At 43.0% G+C, this 18434-nt stretch overlaps 5 protein-coding genes across 8 annotated transcripts in view; 1 reads left to right on the forward strand and 4 right to left on the reverse strand.

Annotated features, from left to right (window-relative positions):
• Positions 1 to 59: 59 nt before the first annotated feature.
• Positions 60 to 4154, forward strand: LOC111600471 (ATPase family AAA domain-containing protein 5). 3 transcript variants are annotated; one of them, XM_023316580.2, is made up of 4 exons: positions 60 to 292; positions 506 to 1192; positions 1253 to 3817; positions 3888 to 4154. In XM_023316580.2, exons 1-4 carry the CDS (start codon positions 243 to 245, stop codon positions 4132 to 4134), a joined length of 3549 nt encoding a protein of 1182 aa, XP_023172348.2. In that variant the 5' UTR covers positions 60 to 242; the 3' UTR covers positions 4135 to 4154. The 3 variants fall into 3 exon arrangements, with proteins under 3 accessions (XP_023172348.2, XP_023172347.2, XP_023172349.2); XM_023316579.2 differs by having other exon boundaries at positions 61 to 292; positions 413 to 1192; XM_023316581.2 differs by lacking the exon at positions 60 to 292 and having other exon boundaries at positions 319 to 1192.
• A 170-nt stretch (positions 4155 to 4324) lies between these two features.
• Positions 4325 to 5020, reverse strand: LOC111600477 (cytochrome b5). Its single transcript, XM_023316587.2, has one exon. It carries the CDS (start codon positions 4692 to 4694, stop codon positions 4335 to 4337), a length of 360 nt encoding a protein of 119 aa, XP_023172355.1. The 5' UTR covers positions 4695 to 5020; the 3' UTR covers positions 4325 to 4334.
• A 2709-nt stretch (positions 5021 to 7729) lies between these two features.
• On the reverse strand, positions 7730 to 14414 carry LOC111600473 (putative GPI-anchored protein pfl2). 2 transcript variants are annotated; one of them, XM_023316583.2, is made up of 4 exons: positions 14363 to 14414; positions 9806 to 9894; positions 8582 to 9152; positions 7730 to 8513 (listed from the first exon to the last, which is right to left on the reverse strand). In XM_023316583.2, exons 2-4 carry the CDS (start codon positions 9892 to 9894, stop codon positions 7926 to 7928), a joined length of 1248 nt encoding a protein of 415 aa, XP_023172351.2. In that variant the 5' UTR covers positions 14363 to 14414; the 3' UTR covers positions 7730 to 7925. The 2 variants fall into 2 exon arrangements, with proteins under 2 accessions (XP_023172351.2, XP_023172352.2); XM_023316584.2 differs by lacking the exon at positions 14363 to 14414 and adding an exon at positions 9967 to 10034.
• Positions 9968 to 11450, reverse strand: LOC111600472 (protein arginine N-methyltransferase 1). Its single transcript, XM_023316582.2, has one exon. The coding sequence runs from the start codon at positions 11405 to 11407 to the stop codon at positions 9968 to 9970; it is 1440 nt and encodes a 479-aa protein (XP_023172350.2). The 5' UTR covers positions 11408 to 11450.
• A 62-nt stretch (positions 14415 to 14476) lies between the features above and the next one.
• The window catches only part of LOC111600504, a gene marked incomplete at its 3' end in the record, with an annotated part of 57140 nt that continues 53182 nt past the window's right edge, over positions 14477 to 18434 (reverse strand). Inside the window, exon 2 of the mRNA XM_030223769.1 lies at positions 14477 to 14796. Coding sequence (XP_030079629.1) covers positions 14477 to 14796 — 320 coding nt within the window. The remainder of the gene's footprint in view (positions 14797 to 18434) is intronic.

The raw sequence follows: 18434 nt of genomic DNA on the forward strand, positions 1-18434 counted from the left end.
TGCTCCTATCGATAAAAACTATCGATAGCGAATCATGTATCAGCAGTGTTGTAAAGCCTTCGCGCCATTTTTCTTGTATCAATCATCTCCTGCATTTTTGCGCAGAAATTTGTTAATTTCCTAAATTTTTCGAAATGTTTAAACAATTTTAAAGAATGCACAATAGAAAAAAGAATTATCTGAGTGGTTAAGTGCTTGCGCGAGGGTGTGCATTTTGATATAGTGCTTGTGTTGGCATTTGTATGTGTGCGTGTGCGTGTGCAAGTTATAAGAAAAAAAGGCCAAATCCAAGGTACACAATTTATTGTTTATTTATGTATGTAGCTTGCTTTACTCCGTTGTTTGTTGCAAATTTTATAAGTTTGGCTTTGTACACCTAAATTGCTTGCAAATTATACATATATATACACAGACACTACTACACTGACACACATACAGAGCTTAAACTATGTACGAATGTAAAAAACGAAGAGACAACAATGACTGATGTAAATTGTCTTACAAGTGAGCAAACAACAACAACAACAACACCCACTACTACTACAAACGCTGAAGAGGCAGCCAATTTTACCACACCCACCAAAAATGTACTGGAACAGCCGCCCACATCACCTTTCATATTGAGAGCACCGCCCAGCGCCAAGTCCAAATTAATTTTGCAAAACATGGAGGAAGTTTTGAATACAGTGAAGCAAAAGCATCGTGAGAAACACAAGCGAAAGCGCGAAGAGAAACGACGCGCAGCAATGCTAGCCGATCAAACAACAACAACAATTGAAGCCACAACTACAACAACAACAACGCCGAATGGCCGCCACGTGCTGCGAGAGAAAACGGCGCGGGAGAACGGTTTGGGTCAAGCGAAACGCAAATCGAGTGCGAGCCCGCTCAAGAGCAGCACGCCACAATCAACGATCATGAAGCACTTTGCCAAGGCTGATCCAGCTGGCAAAGCCCCAGCCAAAGCCACAAATGTATTCGAGCTAATGATGAATGCGCGCAATCGCTCCATGGGCGGCAATGCCAATGGCCAGGAGTTGGCAGAACCTGTGGAGCCAACAGTCACACCTCAAACCAAACGCAAGCAACTGCTGCAGGAGTGGAATGAACGTAAGGGCGGGGCCAAGCGTCGCCTGGCAGACGAGGCACGTGGCGAGTACATTGAGCAGAAAATGGAGCAGCGCGCCAAGCGGTAAGATGCTGCTCGACTTTTAGCGAAAAACAATCGTTGACTCTTCTAAATCAATTGCAGCTTAAAGAAAATGTTGACCCAGCCAGCCGAGCGGAGCGAAGGCAAATCGTCCAACAGAAGTCAGGAGCTGCCGAAGGGTCGAAAGCAAACGGGCAGCAGGCAAGAGGCAAAGGAGGCCATCAGTAGCCAGGAGGTGCTGAGCGTGGGCAAGCAAACGCCTAGCAGCCAGCAGGCGCAAACAGCTTCAGCTCCAACCAAAAGACTGCGCGGACGTCCACGCACGCGACGGCTCAGCGCAGATGTGGAGACGGCTTTGCCCATTAGCCCTGATCCCGAAACACTACAGTTTCTATCGAAGCTGTCGTCGCCCACCAAAAAGCGCGATAGCCTGCTGGGCTACTTTAGCAAAGTGGAATCGCCACAGAATGCGGTAGAAAAAGAAAAGGCAGAAGTTCTGCTGATAGAGGAGACAATAGAGACGCCCAGGCGCCGGCCACGCGCCAGCAAAACTAGCTCTATTAACGCAGTCAATGTTGAAGAGAGCTCAGCGACAACGACCCCTTCCGGTCGGCCGAGGCGCTCGTGTGCAGCCAAGGCGCGCTATGACTACGACCTGGAGGCGAGTCCCACGAAAGCCAAGCAACCGCCAGCAGTGGAAGAACAGGATTCAGTGGAAATCATAGATCTGGACAGCAGCAATCCAGCTGTAACGCCTAAAAAATTGGCGCCGCTCTTCATGCGACAGCTGCCCAAGCCAAGTCCAGATCCCACAGCATTGCGGGCTCGTCAAGAGTTCTTGCATTCCGGCGTACCAGAGAAACTGAGGCAGGAGCAGCAGCGTCAGCGTTCCTACGAGCAGTACTACGAAGATAGCTACGAGCTGTTCCCAAGCATAGCCCATGTGGGCAGCGAGAGGCTGGACAAGGGGACAAGCAAGCAGCTGCCTTGGCGTGCGGAAGAACAGCTCCAAAAGCCAGCGACAGTGCGCAAAACCTGCCCTGGTAGCATAACCAGCTGCACTGCCTCCGACTTTGTGGCTAACAAAAAGAGAGTCAGCTGCAATTGGACGCCCTTGCCGCAGCTGGATAATAAGCGGGCCATGGTCAAGAACTGGAAGAGCATCTTCGAACGCTTCCCCACCTTCAAGTGCTACAATCAGATGCGTGAGAAGTATAGACACTTCAGTGCTATAGACGCGGCGCAGGATACGCAGCCAATGGGTGAATCGTTTGTGGTTACCCGACGCACGCGGCGCTCCATCGAACAGCAGAAGGAGTCGGACAAGGAAGAGGACTTCCAGCCGCCAGCCCTGGCGCCCAATGGCGAGCTGCTCTTCACTGAGAAGTACAAGCCGCTGCTGTTCGAGCAGGTCCTTGTAAACCTGACGCCTGTGCAGGAGCTGCGTGATTTCCTGGCCAATTGGAATGGCGCCAGTGCCAGCAATCGGAACTCACAGCCGTTCGAAGATAGCTCCAACGACCACGATTCCAGCTCGATGAGCGCCAGCTGCAATACGATGGTCTTGCTCGGGCCCTGTTCCAGTGGCAAAACGAACGCGGTTTTCGCTTTGGCCAACGATATGAACTTCAACGTGCTGGAAATAAATGCGGGCATGCGGCGGACGGGCAAGAAGCTCATACAGGAGCTGCAGGAGGCAACGCAATCGCATCAGATACGCAAGGAGGCCAAAGCTGGCGCCGCGCCCACCCAGCAGCTGCTCCAAAAGCTGCAGCTGAATGGCCTGAAAGCCAGGCGCAATCAGGGCGACGAGGATGTGCGCAAGTCTCTGATACTCATCGAGGATGCGGACATTGTTTTTGACAACATCGATGCTGGCTTCACGGATGCCATTTACACACTCGCTGCCAGCTCGAAGCGTCCGGTCATCATCGTTGCCACCGATCCGAATTGCGCGCATTTGCAGCGCCTGATGCAGCAGAACATGATCAAGTTTCAGGCGCCAAATGCTCTGAATATTTCACGCTTTCTCGCCGTGCTGGCGCTGATGGAGAATTGCCCGATCGAGCTGGACGAGCTGATATCCCTATATTTATTCAACAATCAGAATCTGCGCAAGACTCTGATGGAGCTGCAGTTCTTTATACAAAGCGGCGGCGATGCCCGGCGAGAGCAAGCGGCAGCTGCGGGCGCTGCTGCTTCCAGCTCGCCCAGCAAATCGCCACGTTTGTCCACGCTGCCCGGCGTCCAGATACATCAGCGCCTGTTCGAGTTTTATACCTGCGCACAGAATGTGGAGCACTTGATACCCTTTCCCGTTGACTTTCGCTTGCTTCGCCTCAATCTCAACGAACTGCTGCGGCATTCCACGCAGCTGCAGTCGCCCTCGACACCCGTGTCCCGGCGTGTGGGCAAGCGCAAGTCGTGCTCGCCGAAGAAGGCGTGGCTCAACAAGAGTGAGGCCCAGGAGCCACTGCAGACGTTGGCTACGTTCTATGAGCAGCTGTCAACGGCTACGCTGCTGGATGCGACGCTCGAGGAGCGGAATGACCGACTACAGCCGCACCTCTCCGAGCAACTGGCGCACGAGCTAGTGGAACGAGCTGTTGGCACCTCTCTGGCAGCCAAAAACTATGCCTACAACTTGTTCGATAAGCCAGAGCAGCGGTGAGTACGACACGACATACGAGAGAGGGAGAGAGAGAGAGATTTCAATTTGTTTCGCTCTGCTTTGCAGCTTCAACCTTTCGGATCAGCTGGGCAGCTTCCAACTACGCTCCAGCTGCGCCCGCTCCCTGGACTATGAGCCCGCAATGCGTGCGATTTGTCGCAGCGAAAAGCAACGCGCCAGCTTGGAGCGACGCTCGAGTCGCTTCTATCATTATTTACGCAATCACACCAATCACAATCTGTCCAGCTTCTCGCTGGAGCTGTACGATGCTGCCTGCCAGGTGCTGCAGGAGCAGCCACCTTTAGTCGAATAATTAGTGCAAGGAACGGATAGAAAAGGCAACCTTAATGGAAAGTTTATTTACATTTGCGCTACGCAAAATATAGAGTTGATCTTATATTAGTTAATGACTGGTTGAGCTCTAGTTAACTACGGTAATAATACACTAAAACGACCTGAACTATGTTAATAATTAAAAAAGCAAATACACTTAACGGCAACTGTGTTTCGAGCTCAGCAACAGCAGAAACTATTCGAGGACTTTTCCGCCTGCTTTGGCGGCTGCTGCGGCTGCTTCTCCTGTTGGACGTCTGCAGATTGGACCGCTGTTAGCGGCTTGGGCTGCTCATCGATGGCCACCTCGCCAATTTTGTACTCTCGGAGCTGCTGCACCGCATCCGGTGAGTGTCCCGCCTTGTTGAACGCCTTGGTTGCATCCTTGCCCGCTACCTCGAGTATTAGATCGTCGCCACCTGGATGCTTCTTCACAAATGTTGTTACATCATAGACGTTGCCCTTGTAGATGAGCCAAACGGGCTGCCCGTTCTTGCCATTGCGTTCCGCGACCTCCGATTTCTGATAGATCTGTGTCATTTGTTGTCAATTTGAAGTGCTATCTGTCGGCGGAGATAAGAATCGTTGTCTTTTTCGAGTTTCTAATTGCCAAATGGGTCTGTAGGCGGAGGCAGCTATTCCACGTTGCTGTTCCTCGAACTACAACCACGCGAATGACGAAGTGTTTTAATTATATTTGTGTATTTATTAGTGGTTATAGAGGGGGAAACTTAATCGATAAGAAATACGTGAGTTTTTCATGTCGGCCAAGTCTAATACCAATTTGGCGTGTCGATAAACTTAAGCAATATTGAGTGCCCTATGAGTTGGCAAGAATTCTTAAAGCAAGCGGAAATAATAACAACTAAATTTGTTTATCAGTCCCGATGTGATTGTCAGATAGTGCTGTAGCTAGTTCAAATTTCCAAGTAGGCTAGATGGAGTTAAAGACTGATTAAACATTGTTTGTGCACAATTGAAAAACGGAAAGATTAAAAACAATTGTTTGCTTTTAATACTAGCTTATCTTATCTGTGCGAAAATTTCAAATATTGCGGGCTACTGCTTGTTTGCACTGCTAAAGGAGATATGCAAAGTATTTGTTACTGCTTACATATAACAAGCAGTGTGCGTCGAAGCTAGTACTGCTTTATTTTTTATGGCGTGTTAGTATTCTGCTGAAGCTATTTGAACTGCTTTACTACTGAGTGTGCTGTGTACTGAACATGAATTATTAAATGTTTTCTGGTAAATTTCAAGTTAAACCTGCTTGTTTATGTGCTCCATAAATTTTTAACTACACTGCATGAAACTACATATGTTTCCCTTGCTTGGTTTGTTTTTATGACAAACACGGCTTGGCTTATTTATCTAAATTTGCCAAAAAATTTATTGCATAAGTGTTTCACCCACTGTTGAGATAGCACTGCTTGTTTATATTTTTGTACTTTATACCCGATGATTGTATGCTATCTAAATATTTAATTGCCCTGCTTGCTACTACTCCGCTCACTTGCCTGTTTTATGGCAGCCACTGCTTGGCTTATTTATCTAAATTTGCCATAAAGTTGATTTCTTACGTATTTCCAGCCAAGTGCCCTGAACTGTGCCACCCGCTGTTGAGATACAAATCTTGTTTTTTTTGTTAGATTTCAATGTTATATTCATGAGACAACAACAATAATGAGTAATAATTTTAATATAGTATTATGTATTTCACTTTTTATATGCTATGTATGCATTTTCATCTTGTTCTTCTTCTCGTTTGGTTTTGCATCGTTTTACTTGTGTTTTTAATGCCCATTTTAAAAATTTCGCTAGGATTTAGTTGAACTTCGAATTGTTTCGGCTACTCTTTAACTTTTTCTTTTATTTTCAATCGAATTTCAACTGTTTTCTTTTCTTGGGGGGATTATTGTGTTTCTTCTTCTTCGTGTTTTTGAAAGAGTTTTCTTTTGATTCGCTTAAGTTAATTAAATTGAATTCTACCCTGCTAAATATTATAGATTTATATACAGTATATAAAATATCAGTCAATGGCATCGAGTGCTACTTAAATGGCTCGTAGGACTTTGCTTAACTGCTTAGTTAGTATCGTATCTATATATATATATATATAGATGTATCATAATTATCTATGGGCTGGCTTTTTATCTAGATTTTGTATGCTTTAATGGATCGTAAGTATTGAAACCATTCAATAAATATATTTATATACGAGTTAATCGGGCTCCAAACTAATTTATCTTTTATATATATTGCATTTGTATATCAATATATAAATATGTATATACATATGCTAGATAGATAATGCCACTGGCTTTTGAGTGCTTTGATTGGAATTGCTGCTACTGCATCTAGTTAAGTTTAAATATTTTATTTGGGTAATACATTAAGAACTCTAACTTCCTCGCTTTCTGCCACTACCTTCCCCTCTCGCTCTTGCTCACCCTCTCTCCCTCTCTCTCTGTCGACCTATACACATGCACACAGTTTGTTCGTCTAGGACCAAAGGCAAAAAAATATATAGTTATACATATATAGATATATCCTACTATATACATTACATGAATCATTTTTATAGCAGCTTGCAGCTGACTTTTTTCTGTTATAATTATATTTATCTTGGAATAATATAATTTTTTATTTTGTTGTTTTTTCTGTTTTTTTTTTTTTAAGTAACGACGCCAAATTCTAATATTATATATTTAAAAAAATTAAAATTTTTATAGCATGTTTTTTTGTTGCTTTTCAAACGGTCTTTTATATTTTCTGCAATTTTTTGTTTTTTTTTGCAATTTTTTTGTTGTTGAGATTTGTGCTTAAGATTTACATTGCTGTGTACAAACATATATATATTGATATATATATTAGATATATATTATTATAATTATTTAGATATTAACTTATGTATGTCTATTATTTATTATCAATTTTTATTTGCGCTATTTGGCTAAACTAAATAGAAGAAAAAAATTTACACCTGCACTTGATGACGGACCAAGAAAACAAACCCCAAAGTCTGCAATATATATATATATAAGGTATATATATATATATAATTTTTAAGAAATCGTTGCTTGAACACATAATACGTTTAATATTCAAAGTTGTTTAAACAGAATTCAAATTTCTACTACGATTTTTCTGCAATTTTCATTTTAAATATTTACAAATTCAATTAATTTATGCATTTTGAATTGAACTAAAAATTTGAATTGTGTTCCAGCACAAGGGGCCATCAAACAAATACAATATATATATAATATATATATAGATATATATATACATATGATTGATTGATTGATTCATTTTGGGTGGTGGTGGTGGGGCTAGAGTTTTAGTTAGAATTTGTTTTTTTTGATGTGTTTGTTAAAAACTATATAGTTATATATATACACATATATATATATATATTCAAACTAACAAAATACAATATGTACCGTAATGTTCCTATACATACACACATATGTATATATATGCATTAACTGTCTCAATTTGTTTATGTATAAATATTTTTAGCATGCGACAATGGAAATGAGTACAAAACTAAACTGTGTCTGTCCCTCTGCATGGGTGTGTGAGTGTGTGTGTGTGTTTGTGTGTGTGTGTTTGTGTGTTTGTGTGTTTGTGTGTTTATCTCCTCTCATCGTTTACAAATTAAATTCTGACTAATAAACAGTCTTTTCGTGCCAGCGCGAAGTTGTTGGACAGATCTCTCTCTCCCTCTTAACAATCTGCTACGGCTCCATCAAAAGCTAAGGGTTGGAATTATTGCGTCGTCTCATCCGGCTGCTGCTGCGCTGCCTGATCCTGAGCCATGCTAAATGTCGCACCGCCAGTGCTGCAGGCGGTGCTCTTTAGCGTGGGCAGCGCTGTCAATGGCGCCGCTGCCAGCGATGACGCCGATGAGGAGGGTGAGACACAGGCGGGCATGCCCGCTGATGAGGCCAACGAGGAGGCGGACGAAGACATGGACGCTGACGAGGCTAATGAGGAGCAGCCAGTTGCAGCTAAGGGCGTGGCACTAGCTGTCACCGAGCCAATAGCACCACTCGAACTTGTCGCCAGCGATGTCGGCGACTTCGGCGAACTGATGCGTGAGAAGAATTTTGTGATGGCATTCGGCTTGGATTTGGTGGCTGCGTTGGCTGCTGCCGCTAAAGCGTAAGCGCTAGACGCTGTCGCGCTGGAGCTGTTGCAGCTATGGCCAGTTGGTGTTGCGCCCGCTGCTGCTGCTGCTGCTGCCGCACTAGTGGCCAGGCGATAGCTGGAGCTGGCAGCGCATATATGTTCAGGCACATCGCGTACAGTTTTATTGGGCGGCGGCTTTGTATACGAGCGCGTAATTTCCGATTGCTAAAAAGCAAAAGCAAACAGACAATGAGTTGGGCTTCTAGACTGTCTAGGGACAGTGTGCGTCTCACCTGATAGCTGCTGCGTATTTGCAGATGACGATCCTGTCCGTACTCGCTGTCCGGCAGTGGTACATGATGCGGGCAGCGCGGCGTCTGCTGTTGCTGCAGCTGATATTGGTAATGTTGATGATGATCGGCGCTGTGGCTATTCAGCGAGCTGCATGTCGAGGCGTTGCTTTGTTCGCTTTTATAGCTGCTGCCGCTGCCGCTGCCGCTGCCACTGCCACTGCTGCCATATTTTAAGGTTGTTGCTTCAATGCCGCCGCGTGCCAGAAAATGGTTAATACTATGCGTGTTGTTGTTGTTGCTGCTGCTGCTGCCATGTTGCTGATAATGTTGTTGATGCTGCTGCTGCTTCTGTTGTTGCAATTGCTGCTGATGGTGGGAATGTTGTTGCTTATTGTTGTGAAGTTGTTGCTGTTGCTGATTGTTGCTGCCGCTGCTGCTGCCGCTGCCGCCGCCGCTGCTGCTACTGCTGCCTATGTTGCTGCTGTTGTTACGAATCACAGTCTCGCCACGCACGGCCAGCAGCTCACGTGCTTGGAGCGCATCAACGCGCATTCTACATCTAAATTGATCCCTGTTAAGCAAGGAGTAAACTTTGAGTATTTTTATTGATAACTGATCAGCAGTGCCGTCAATAACTCGATCAATCAGTCAGTTTCTAAAGGCAACTTTACAATTTGACTACTCTAAACAATTACCTATTGGCCCATTGGCTCATTCGTTCCCAGTTTTGCCTAGATCATCAGTCAGTCAATCAAGCCTCTCTCTCTCTCTGAGTTATGCAACAGTCAGTCAATCAAGCCTAAGACTTTGAATTATGCTTAGATCATCAGTCAGTCTCTGATTTCTTCAATCAATCAAGCACTACAAACTGTTATACTGACTTGAAGTATAACAGAAGTACTAAGCATCTGCAAGATTTACAATTTCCTTGCCTTCATTTTTGCTTTAGTCAGTTCATCAATCAATCACTCTGCCCTTTAGTCAGCCAGCTCTTTAGTCATCTAAATGAAGCACTAGATAGCTTAGTGCCTAGTTTATTATAGTTGCATACTGTGGCAACAAAATCAGTCAGTCAATCAATCAATCAATCAGTACCCATCGCTTTATTTCGTACTCCCACCAGAATCTCTAAACACTCAACTTCCTATCATCGAGGCTTATTACAATAGCCAGTCATTTCAATCCATCAGTCAATCAGTCAATCATATTGCATACTGCGCTCACCTATCATCGGGTGGTGTGCTCAATGATGTGCGGGTTGGAACGCCAAGCCGCTCCATTCCCGCGCAGCCGGCCGACTGTACCGATAGCATCTGCAACGAAAGAGAGAAAACAAAAACAGTTCAATCAACTTTGTCTAATAAAATGCACAAATCTAATCGAACTTTAGTTAAGCAAGTCCTGGCATTGAGCCACCTCCGCGACAGTCTGAAAGCGCGACGTTAGCAGCCAACTCTTGTGCACCAGCGGACTCCATTGAATGCCATCCGCTGAGCCCGCAGTCAGCTCAACGTGGATTTTCATGCGCTGAAAGCTGGGCCAAGGTCGAAAGATCAGGCGACCCGTATATATAGACTTGGTGCGCATGATGAACGGCTGCTCCACGAAGAGTAGCGTCTGGTACCACAGCGACTTGAGAGATGTATTCAAACAGGGATTGCAGCTCAGCTGGAGCGGCAGATGAGCGCGACTGAAGGACACATCGAAGTAGAGCACGAAACACTCGCAATAGCCGTCCTGGTGCACTGTCAACTGAATCTTCCGATCGATATGCAAATCTTCTCGAGAGGCTGTACGCAAATCCAGGCACAAAACTTGCTCAGCCGATGTGAGCACACGCTCGCCCGTTGTCCTGGCAAATCGTGGCTCGGCCAGTGCGTAGCGTCGCAGGGCGTTCATATTGAAGCCATAGACATCCAGCCACCAATCGCAGCGCTCGTTCTTCAGCAGGTGCTCTGCTCCAGCTAGCAGATAAAGTGCACCCAGATCGGGCAGAATGAAGCCTTCAGGCTTAAGCCAACGATCGCGTGCTTGGATTAGCTCCAGTAGCTCTGATTCGTATAGCAGACACTGACCCATCCAGTTGCAAACAATGCCATCCACGCGTTGGGGCAGCTTCACATCTTCCACTCTGCCATGAAGCACCTTTACAACGTGCTCCATCTTATTTGCTTGTACAACGAGCCGTGCATAATCCGTCACCTGGGAGTGGTCCAGAGCAAAGACCATTTTGGCACCCGCACGTACGGCCATCAAAGCCAAAGTGCCTGTGCCGCAGGCGAGGATTAGTACAGTTTTTCCAGCAAACAGATGACGATTCTCCTGCATTGCCAATTGAAAGAAACGCATGTGTTCCTGATCCTTCTGCCGCGTGCGCATATTCTCCAAATGTGCGGCGAAATCATGGCGGAAATCCGAGGATGTCATGCGATCCACCTTTTGCAGCTCGTGGGGCACCTCGCGTGTGGGCGTGAGCAGGCGTGGACAGGAGCGACCGCGATGGGAACAATGTCGACGTCCACGACGACCGCCGCGAAGACTATCTGAGACTACAGCTTCAGGCATGGTTGAGCCATTGCCAATTGGAATGTCATGTGCTTTAGTGTGGAGCGTGTTCACTTGTTTATTGGTTTTTGAAGTTGGACTTGAAGTTAAAGCTCGAACTGTTGGTAAAGATGCCGCTGGAGCAGATTTGGCCTTGTTTACACTCATTTCGTTCTCCGCCTTCTCGAGCTGTTCATGAAAGGCGCTCAGTGAAATGGGTTTTTGCTTGCAACGACCGGCACCGCTGCCACATGTTGCGGTCTTGTTAATATATGCAGACATGTTTATGGCAAACCCAAATACATAAATTGCTTAAAAGAGGCAAAATGCGAGGCAAAATTATGAAATGCAACCCTGGCGCCAAATATCGATTAAAGTAAGAATGCCAATTGGTCAAAAGTTTAATACAAAGGTACAAGGTACATTTTAGTAAGGTGGAGAACCCCTTTGGTATGCTCGCGACATCATTGCCAGACGTGGTGGCAACGCCAATGATCTTATTGGTTTTAAAAATCGACAATCGAACTGATTTTGTTTGGAAGTATCGAGGTAGCAACGACTCTTGCGAAATGAACAAAGTTTGTTGTTTGTAGTTAAATATTACATAGTTTTTTACAGTGTTTGTAGTGCATTTATATCTATATGGCACGTGCCAGAACCACGCATTTCGCTCGCAAAAGTCAAATGAAAAGTCAATGCTCATGTAAAATAAAAATGTGTCCGAGTAACGGTACTGATCAAACGTGTATGTGCATGTGTTGTGCTCTTGCGTGCTAGTGTGTGTGTACTTGTATATTTATGAAGATTGCATGTATTGAACGTTTCGTTGCCGTTGACACAATTCTGTATGTCCCACATTATTTTGTGGGTCTGCTACCGCCTAGCCCCGCCCACACCTGCCGATTGATGTGTTCAAGTGAGCGTGACAAATGACAAATCTAGCAAATAATTTCGTTTTTATTTTTCACTCGCAATCTTTGTTGCCATTTAAATTAAGCAGAAATATGCGGGCAAATTTGCGAGCTGTTTTTACATGCATACGCATGAATGTATTTGCATACATACATATGTGTGCATGAGAACTGTCTTACATTGTCTAGTTCGTAATGAGCTGCTAGTTCCACTTGTTCTTTGGGCAAATGGCGAATCCTCATAATGGCTGCCGTAGACAGCCATTGTTTTGCTTGCAATGACATACGAGAACTGCAAACCAAAGCAGGTTCCATTATTTCCACTGGTTCTTTATGCCAAACGATCAAACGGTACAACATAATAATAGCTGCCGAAAACACAATGCTTTAGGGAAAACTGGAGAAAAGTGTTTTAAAAGCTTATTATTTGTGTGCGTGTGTGCGTGCAACATATAACGGTAATAATGAAATCTACTCCGCGTGCCGCGTCGTCTGTCTGAGACGCACATATTTAATAATCAAATTGAATTATTCATTGGCTAACGGCGGCGAAATAAAATTCGATTAAAACGTGGCGTCGACGCCTTGGGTTATTAGCGGCAATTGTTGTGCTTCTTATTGCGTTGGCAGCGCCGGCAGCAGCGCCAGTTACGACGCCCACGCAACGCTTTCTATCTCCATCTCCTTCTCGCTCTAGCTCTGTTCTAAATGCCAAGTCACGCATGCACACATACCTACTACATTATGTATGTGTGCGTATGTGTATGCGATGCTTAGCAGATAGGCAGAAATTGTGTTGAAGGCGCTGCTAAAACAAAGCAAAATTCACAATAGGGCATATGCATGTATGTGTGTGTGTAAGTGCTTTCCCATGCTGTTTGTCAGTGACACACACGCACTAGCATACATATGCACTATGTATGTGGGCCTGTAATAAATAATGAAGCATGTTTCGAGTTGTCAGCGCAGCGAGCAACAATTTGTCAAAAAGTCTTCGTCTTTGTTTTTACTCTGTATAAAAATTTGCAAAAAGAAGAGTATACAGTGGGCACTCGCTAATTAGAAAGCTTCAGGTACTTAGCTCGACTAGCTCTTTCACTCGGTCTGCCATTAAGGAATCGGTTTTATCGTTTGAAAGTCACTTGCAAGCACTTTCCCATCTTAAGTCATTCATATGTCAATTTTGCTAACTTTTTACAGAGTATTATTTAGTCAGGTACACGTGAGTGCAATTTTTCTTAATTGTAGTGCCTCTGCTTTGCGGCTTAGCCATCGGCAGTGCTTTGGTCTTTGCCGCAACGATGCAGTACAGATTGTGCGGGCGGCTGTTGTCAAGGCTTAACCATATGTAAAGTCTAAAAAAGAGACTTTAAGTTAAATCTGGCCTAGCTGTCAGCTCGGTTAAGCTCTTTAGCTCAAGTAGGTGCAGTTTTCGTTCTTTCAGATTCAATATTAAACATAAATAATAAAATCAATTTTCTCTCATAATGCAAATGACGAAACGAATTTGGCCAATGATCAAAAATTGAAGCTACAAAGAAATATATATGAGTGTGTGAGTGTGTGTGTATAAGACTACCCTGCAGACGTGCCTTGCATCCGGCAGATACTTTTCACAATAATGGGCCAGACACGGGGCACGCTCCATGTTGTTGTCTCCCACATTGCATAACATGGCTAACAAGTACGCGGAGGGCGTTGGCAAGGGGTGTATAACAGCAATATACCCTGTATTCCGTTTCTTAATATAAGTTGTATCTATGAGCTAAAGGTAAATTTATGAAAATCACATAGAAAGGCGATAGGAAAGATAGTCACATTGAGCCAAAGGCTTGAACTATTAACCAACTCTATCTTTGACAGCATTTGACCTTATGTGGTTGGCATTCGCATAACCAGTCTACCCTTTATACCATTTTTTCTCTCTACAGGGTATAGAAAATAATGTAAAAGGCAAAAAGCAGCAGGCAAAACCAAATTTCCGACTGTTTTTGTTATATAACCACGACGCACGACTCCACGACGAGTGGAGCTGTTGCTTCAAGGACTTTGCCAGCCACCCAACCACCCAGCCTACCCACCAACCACTAAGCATTGCCGTTGGTCGACTGTCTGTGCTGCGGGTTTTTGGTTTCCTTCTTCTTTTTTCATTCGCTTTGTACGAAAAGCCAATGCAGAAGGATGAACGAGGCAAAGCGAAACCAAGCAAAACTTTTTGACACGTGTCGTCGACGTCTCTTGCCCCATTTCACGATTTGTGTTGCATGCCACAGACCCCCATTTGCTTCTGGCTCTGTCTTATTAGAATATGGTTGATTCTACTTACGGGTACAGAATGTTCCGGCTTGGTTGACAAAAGTGTTGCTGCTGCTGCTGCTGCTGCTGTTGCTTCTGTTGTTGTTGTTGTTGCTAGTGATGTTGCCGCTGCGGGTGTTGATGTTGCTGTGGTTGTTGCTGTATCCGCTTGTGCTGCTGCTGCTGCCGCTGCTGCTGCTGCTGCTGTCCTTGTCAGTGGTAGGGCCAGAGCAAAGGCAGTCTCGTTGCCCGTCGCACCTTTATAATAGTTGCTGCCAGGTTCGCAATCCTTGTTGCAGCTGCTGCGCCGTGGCTTATGTCTTGCGCGTCGCGTTGTTATTGCTGTTGCTGTTGTTGATGCTGCTGCTGTCGTGTTGTGGCTGCGTCGCAGTGTAATCACAGTGACCAGCACGCTGCCACACACTAAACACACGGCGACACCAATGGCGATCAGCAAAACGTGGCCTAAAACAGCAAAACAAAAGGCAAAGGTAAGTCAAGAGATTTTAAATGTATACAACATTGATTGAAGCTGAAAATATAGTTTCTTTTTGCATTTGTTTCCCCTTCGCTTAAGAATATACAAAGTTTAAAGTGGGCATCCGATTGCCCAGCAAAAAAAAACAAAAACAAGACTAACTTAAGAACTCAAAAACAAAAATCTGAATTGCTAAATAAAAATATACGCCCCCACAGCAAACACTCTTGCAAAATATAAACAAACAGACCGTTACCAAATGTTTTTAAAACTAAAGTTCCCACAAATTAAAAAAAAACACACAATGCTAAAAATACTGCAAAAATACTCAAGAAATGCTGTGAAACAATGAAAGCGAGCAACGAGGCGAACGCAATGCGTTCAATGTAAACATGCATACATAACTTTAGATAAATATATATATATATATATAATATATATATATAAATATATATAAATGTATGTATTTATGTATATAAATGCGTAAGCGTCTAGACTAGATAGCAGACGACTTAAGCGATATCGAGCAACACATGCGCAAGCGTCTGGCATTCGTAGCTACTCGCATGTGAATGTGCCTCCGTGTGTGTGTGTGTGTGTGTGTGGGCGGGCGGCTAGAGACCGATAAACAAAGCGTACCAACTAACCAGTCAGCCCCATAGGCAGAAATGTTATAGTTATGCTGGCTATTTAGCCGTGATAGACGCGCACACACACACACACACATATCTATGTGTATATGTAGCTGTGCAGACGGAAAGAGAGGCCGTTCATATCGCTAGACATGTTCTATGCCCAATTGTTTGCGTAATACAATATTTTACAGTCGAAAAAGACAAATATGTAATTTTTTATATTAAAAAACAATCAATTATGGTAACACTTATTAAAAAAAGTTTTCTTGTTATTTAGGAGAAATTTTTATAAAATTATTTCTAATTTTTTGCCAGTTTTTAAGACTAATTTATGACTAATTTAATAAAGTAAAATTATACTCATGTCCATTCTTGTGAATAACTCTGAATTGATTCTGCTTCAAAATTTGTTATTAGCTGCAACTTTTATCTTAAAGAAACTAGAAAAGCTGGAACAACTGCACTTTTAGTATTTAAAAAATACTAAACATTTATATTTATGTATTATATATATAAATGCATTTTTTTCTTACTTTTATCAATTGAAAAAAAAAAAAACAAAATTTATCTTAGCTTTGCTTGAATTTTTGCCTGATCAGCATACCAGGCCTTGAGACACAGTAAATATTTTGAAGTCTGTCGCACATTTGTTTGATGTACAGTTACAATCAAGCGGGGCCAAGTACACAAATGACGCAGCGACAATGTCTGGAGAGGCGGAGGGCAACTTTACGGGCGAAGATAATGGAAGTTTTGTCTGTCTGGGATCAGTCGGCAGTCAGGTGAGCGTGCAGGTCACAAATGGCCAAAAAAAAAACAATGGAAAAAATGAAACACAAATTGAAACAGCGAAAATGTATGCGATTATATCAAATACCAAAATGCCAGACGAAAAAAAAAAGACAAAATTGCAAAAAAAGAAATGAAGTTAATCAACTAAAATTAAAATGTACAACGACTTGTCAACAAAGTCAGCGCGCGCGTGTGTGTGTGTGTGTCTGTATGTGAGCTGGTGTGTGTGCGCGTGTGTGTTTATGCTTGCCTGTCTGGCTGCAACTTTACAACACTACAACAACAGCAACAACAAGTGGCACTTTAGACTTTTGCGCATTCCCAGCCGATGTTGCTGTCGACGCTGGCCGCGACGGCGACTGCGACGGCGAACAGGTGACTCAACCGGCTCAACGCTCAGTTTTTGTTCATTTTTCTTTTTTTTTTTTTGTATTTTACCTGTTCCCCTTTTTTTTAATTGCATTGTTGCTGTAATTTTTATCGCAGTTGACTGATTGAGCGCGTCTGCGACACAGTCATATCTAAAAAAAAAGTACTCAGAGACACGTGCATACAAATGCCCTGTAGAAGCGGCTCACATGGTTGAGGCAACTAGATTGCGCCATTCAGCGATGGTGCGTGTTAGAAATTCTGTGCCATAATGTGGCTAATTAGATCAACTAGATTGTAGTAGCAGTCCAATCATGTTTCAGTGTTGTAAAACCAAAGACAATTTAGTGTTCTATAGAATTAAATGCAGAAATTTATAAAGCAAATGAGCAAACTTAATAATTTTTATTATATTTCTGTACGATGAGTTTTTCAGTGTTGTGAATCAGTGTTATATAGAGTGAAGATCTAGAAATACAAAAAAGTTTAATCATTTTTGTTAAGTCTCAAAAGGGAGTTTTCACTAAGAGACATATATATAAGCTAGTCTCAAAAGGGAGTTTTCACTAAGAGACATATATATAAGCTATTCAATATTTATCTGTCTACATATATCTAACTAACTATCCACTCACGCTAAAGTGTCTTCAATGCATTACGCATAAATTGCCATCAAATTTATTGGCAGAGAAATAAATGTTTTTTCCAGGAATCAACTGTACCACATTCCGAATCGAACACGCAATAAATTAATGTGACATATTAAGCTAATGTCATTATGAGTCTTAAAATTGATATTTGTTCAATATGTGGACAGCTGTTTAGCTTACGGACTTAGCAGGCAGCCAGGCAGCTAGGCAGCTAGGCAGTCAGCTTGTGGTCTGCCTTCGATTTGCTGTGTGAGAGACTTAAATGGATTTTGTGGCTATTTTTAGTTGACGCGCTGATCTCCTCGTGGGCACACACACTCGCTGCTTGCTCTGGTGGGCAGCGTGTAAACTTGTTTGCAACGCCAATGCAAAAATAAAACCACATAACTAAATGACTTAAGTGAGGCACAGGCTGGGGCAATGGGGCGGCAAATGTCCGAAAACTTGACGGCAGGTTCCTTGAACTGCAACAGAGACAGCTAAACAAAAGACGAACAGGTGGGGAGTGCACAACTGGCAGATGGCCTAAACAAAATCTACATGATTATGATGAACTAATTATGTAATTATCATCAATATGATTATGATCTATGATATATGATCAATATTATTATCATTGCTCATTAACATTATCAATATAGTTAGCATTATCATGATTATTATTATCATTATCATTGTCAATATTATCATAGCTAGACTAGTCATAGCTCCTCTCTGCAGCACATATTTTAACTGAACTAATATACCCCGCTGTCTAGTGTAGAAGTACACAATGAATGGACTGTCCAAATGGTAATCGGGCAATTTGGAGGCTGACAATTCAATTGATTAAGTGAAAGGAGGTGCCTCGAGGTGGGTTTATCTGCTGTGCTATACTATACTATATACTATATATAAATATATATATATATATATATATATATATATATATATATATATATATATATATATATATATATATATATATATATGTATATCTGTAGCTTTTGAGCTCGGCTGAATTCTCGTTGAATTCTTCAAGTTATTAATTTAATGATTATGATAGCAGCGCTAATGACAGTCAAGTGCATTCATATATGTATACATATATACATATATATATATATTTATATGTTATGTATATATGCTTTGAATATTTGGTCAGTAGGAGCATTGACATCTTAATTGATGTCAAGGTCT

This window comes from Drosophila hydei, unplaced genomic scaffold, assembly GCF_003285905.1.
Source record: "Drosophila hydei strain 15085-1641.00,03,60 unplaced genomic scaffold, DhydRS2 tig00000283-arrow-arrow-pilon, whole genome shotgun sequence".
NCBI lineage: Eukaryota > Metazoa > Arthropoda > Insecta > Diptera > Drosophilidae > Drosophila > Drosophila hydei.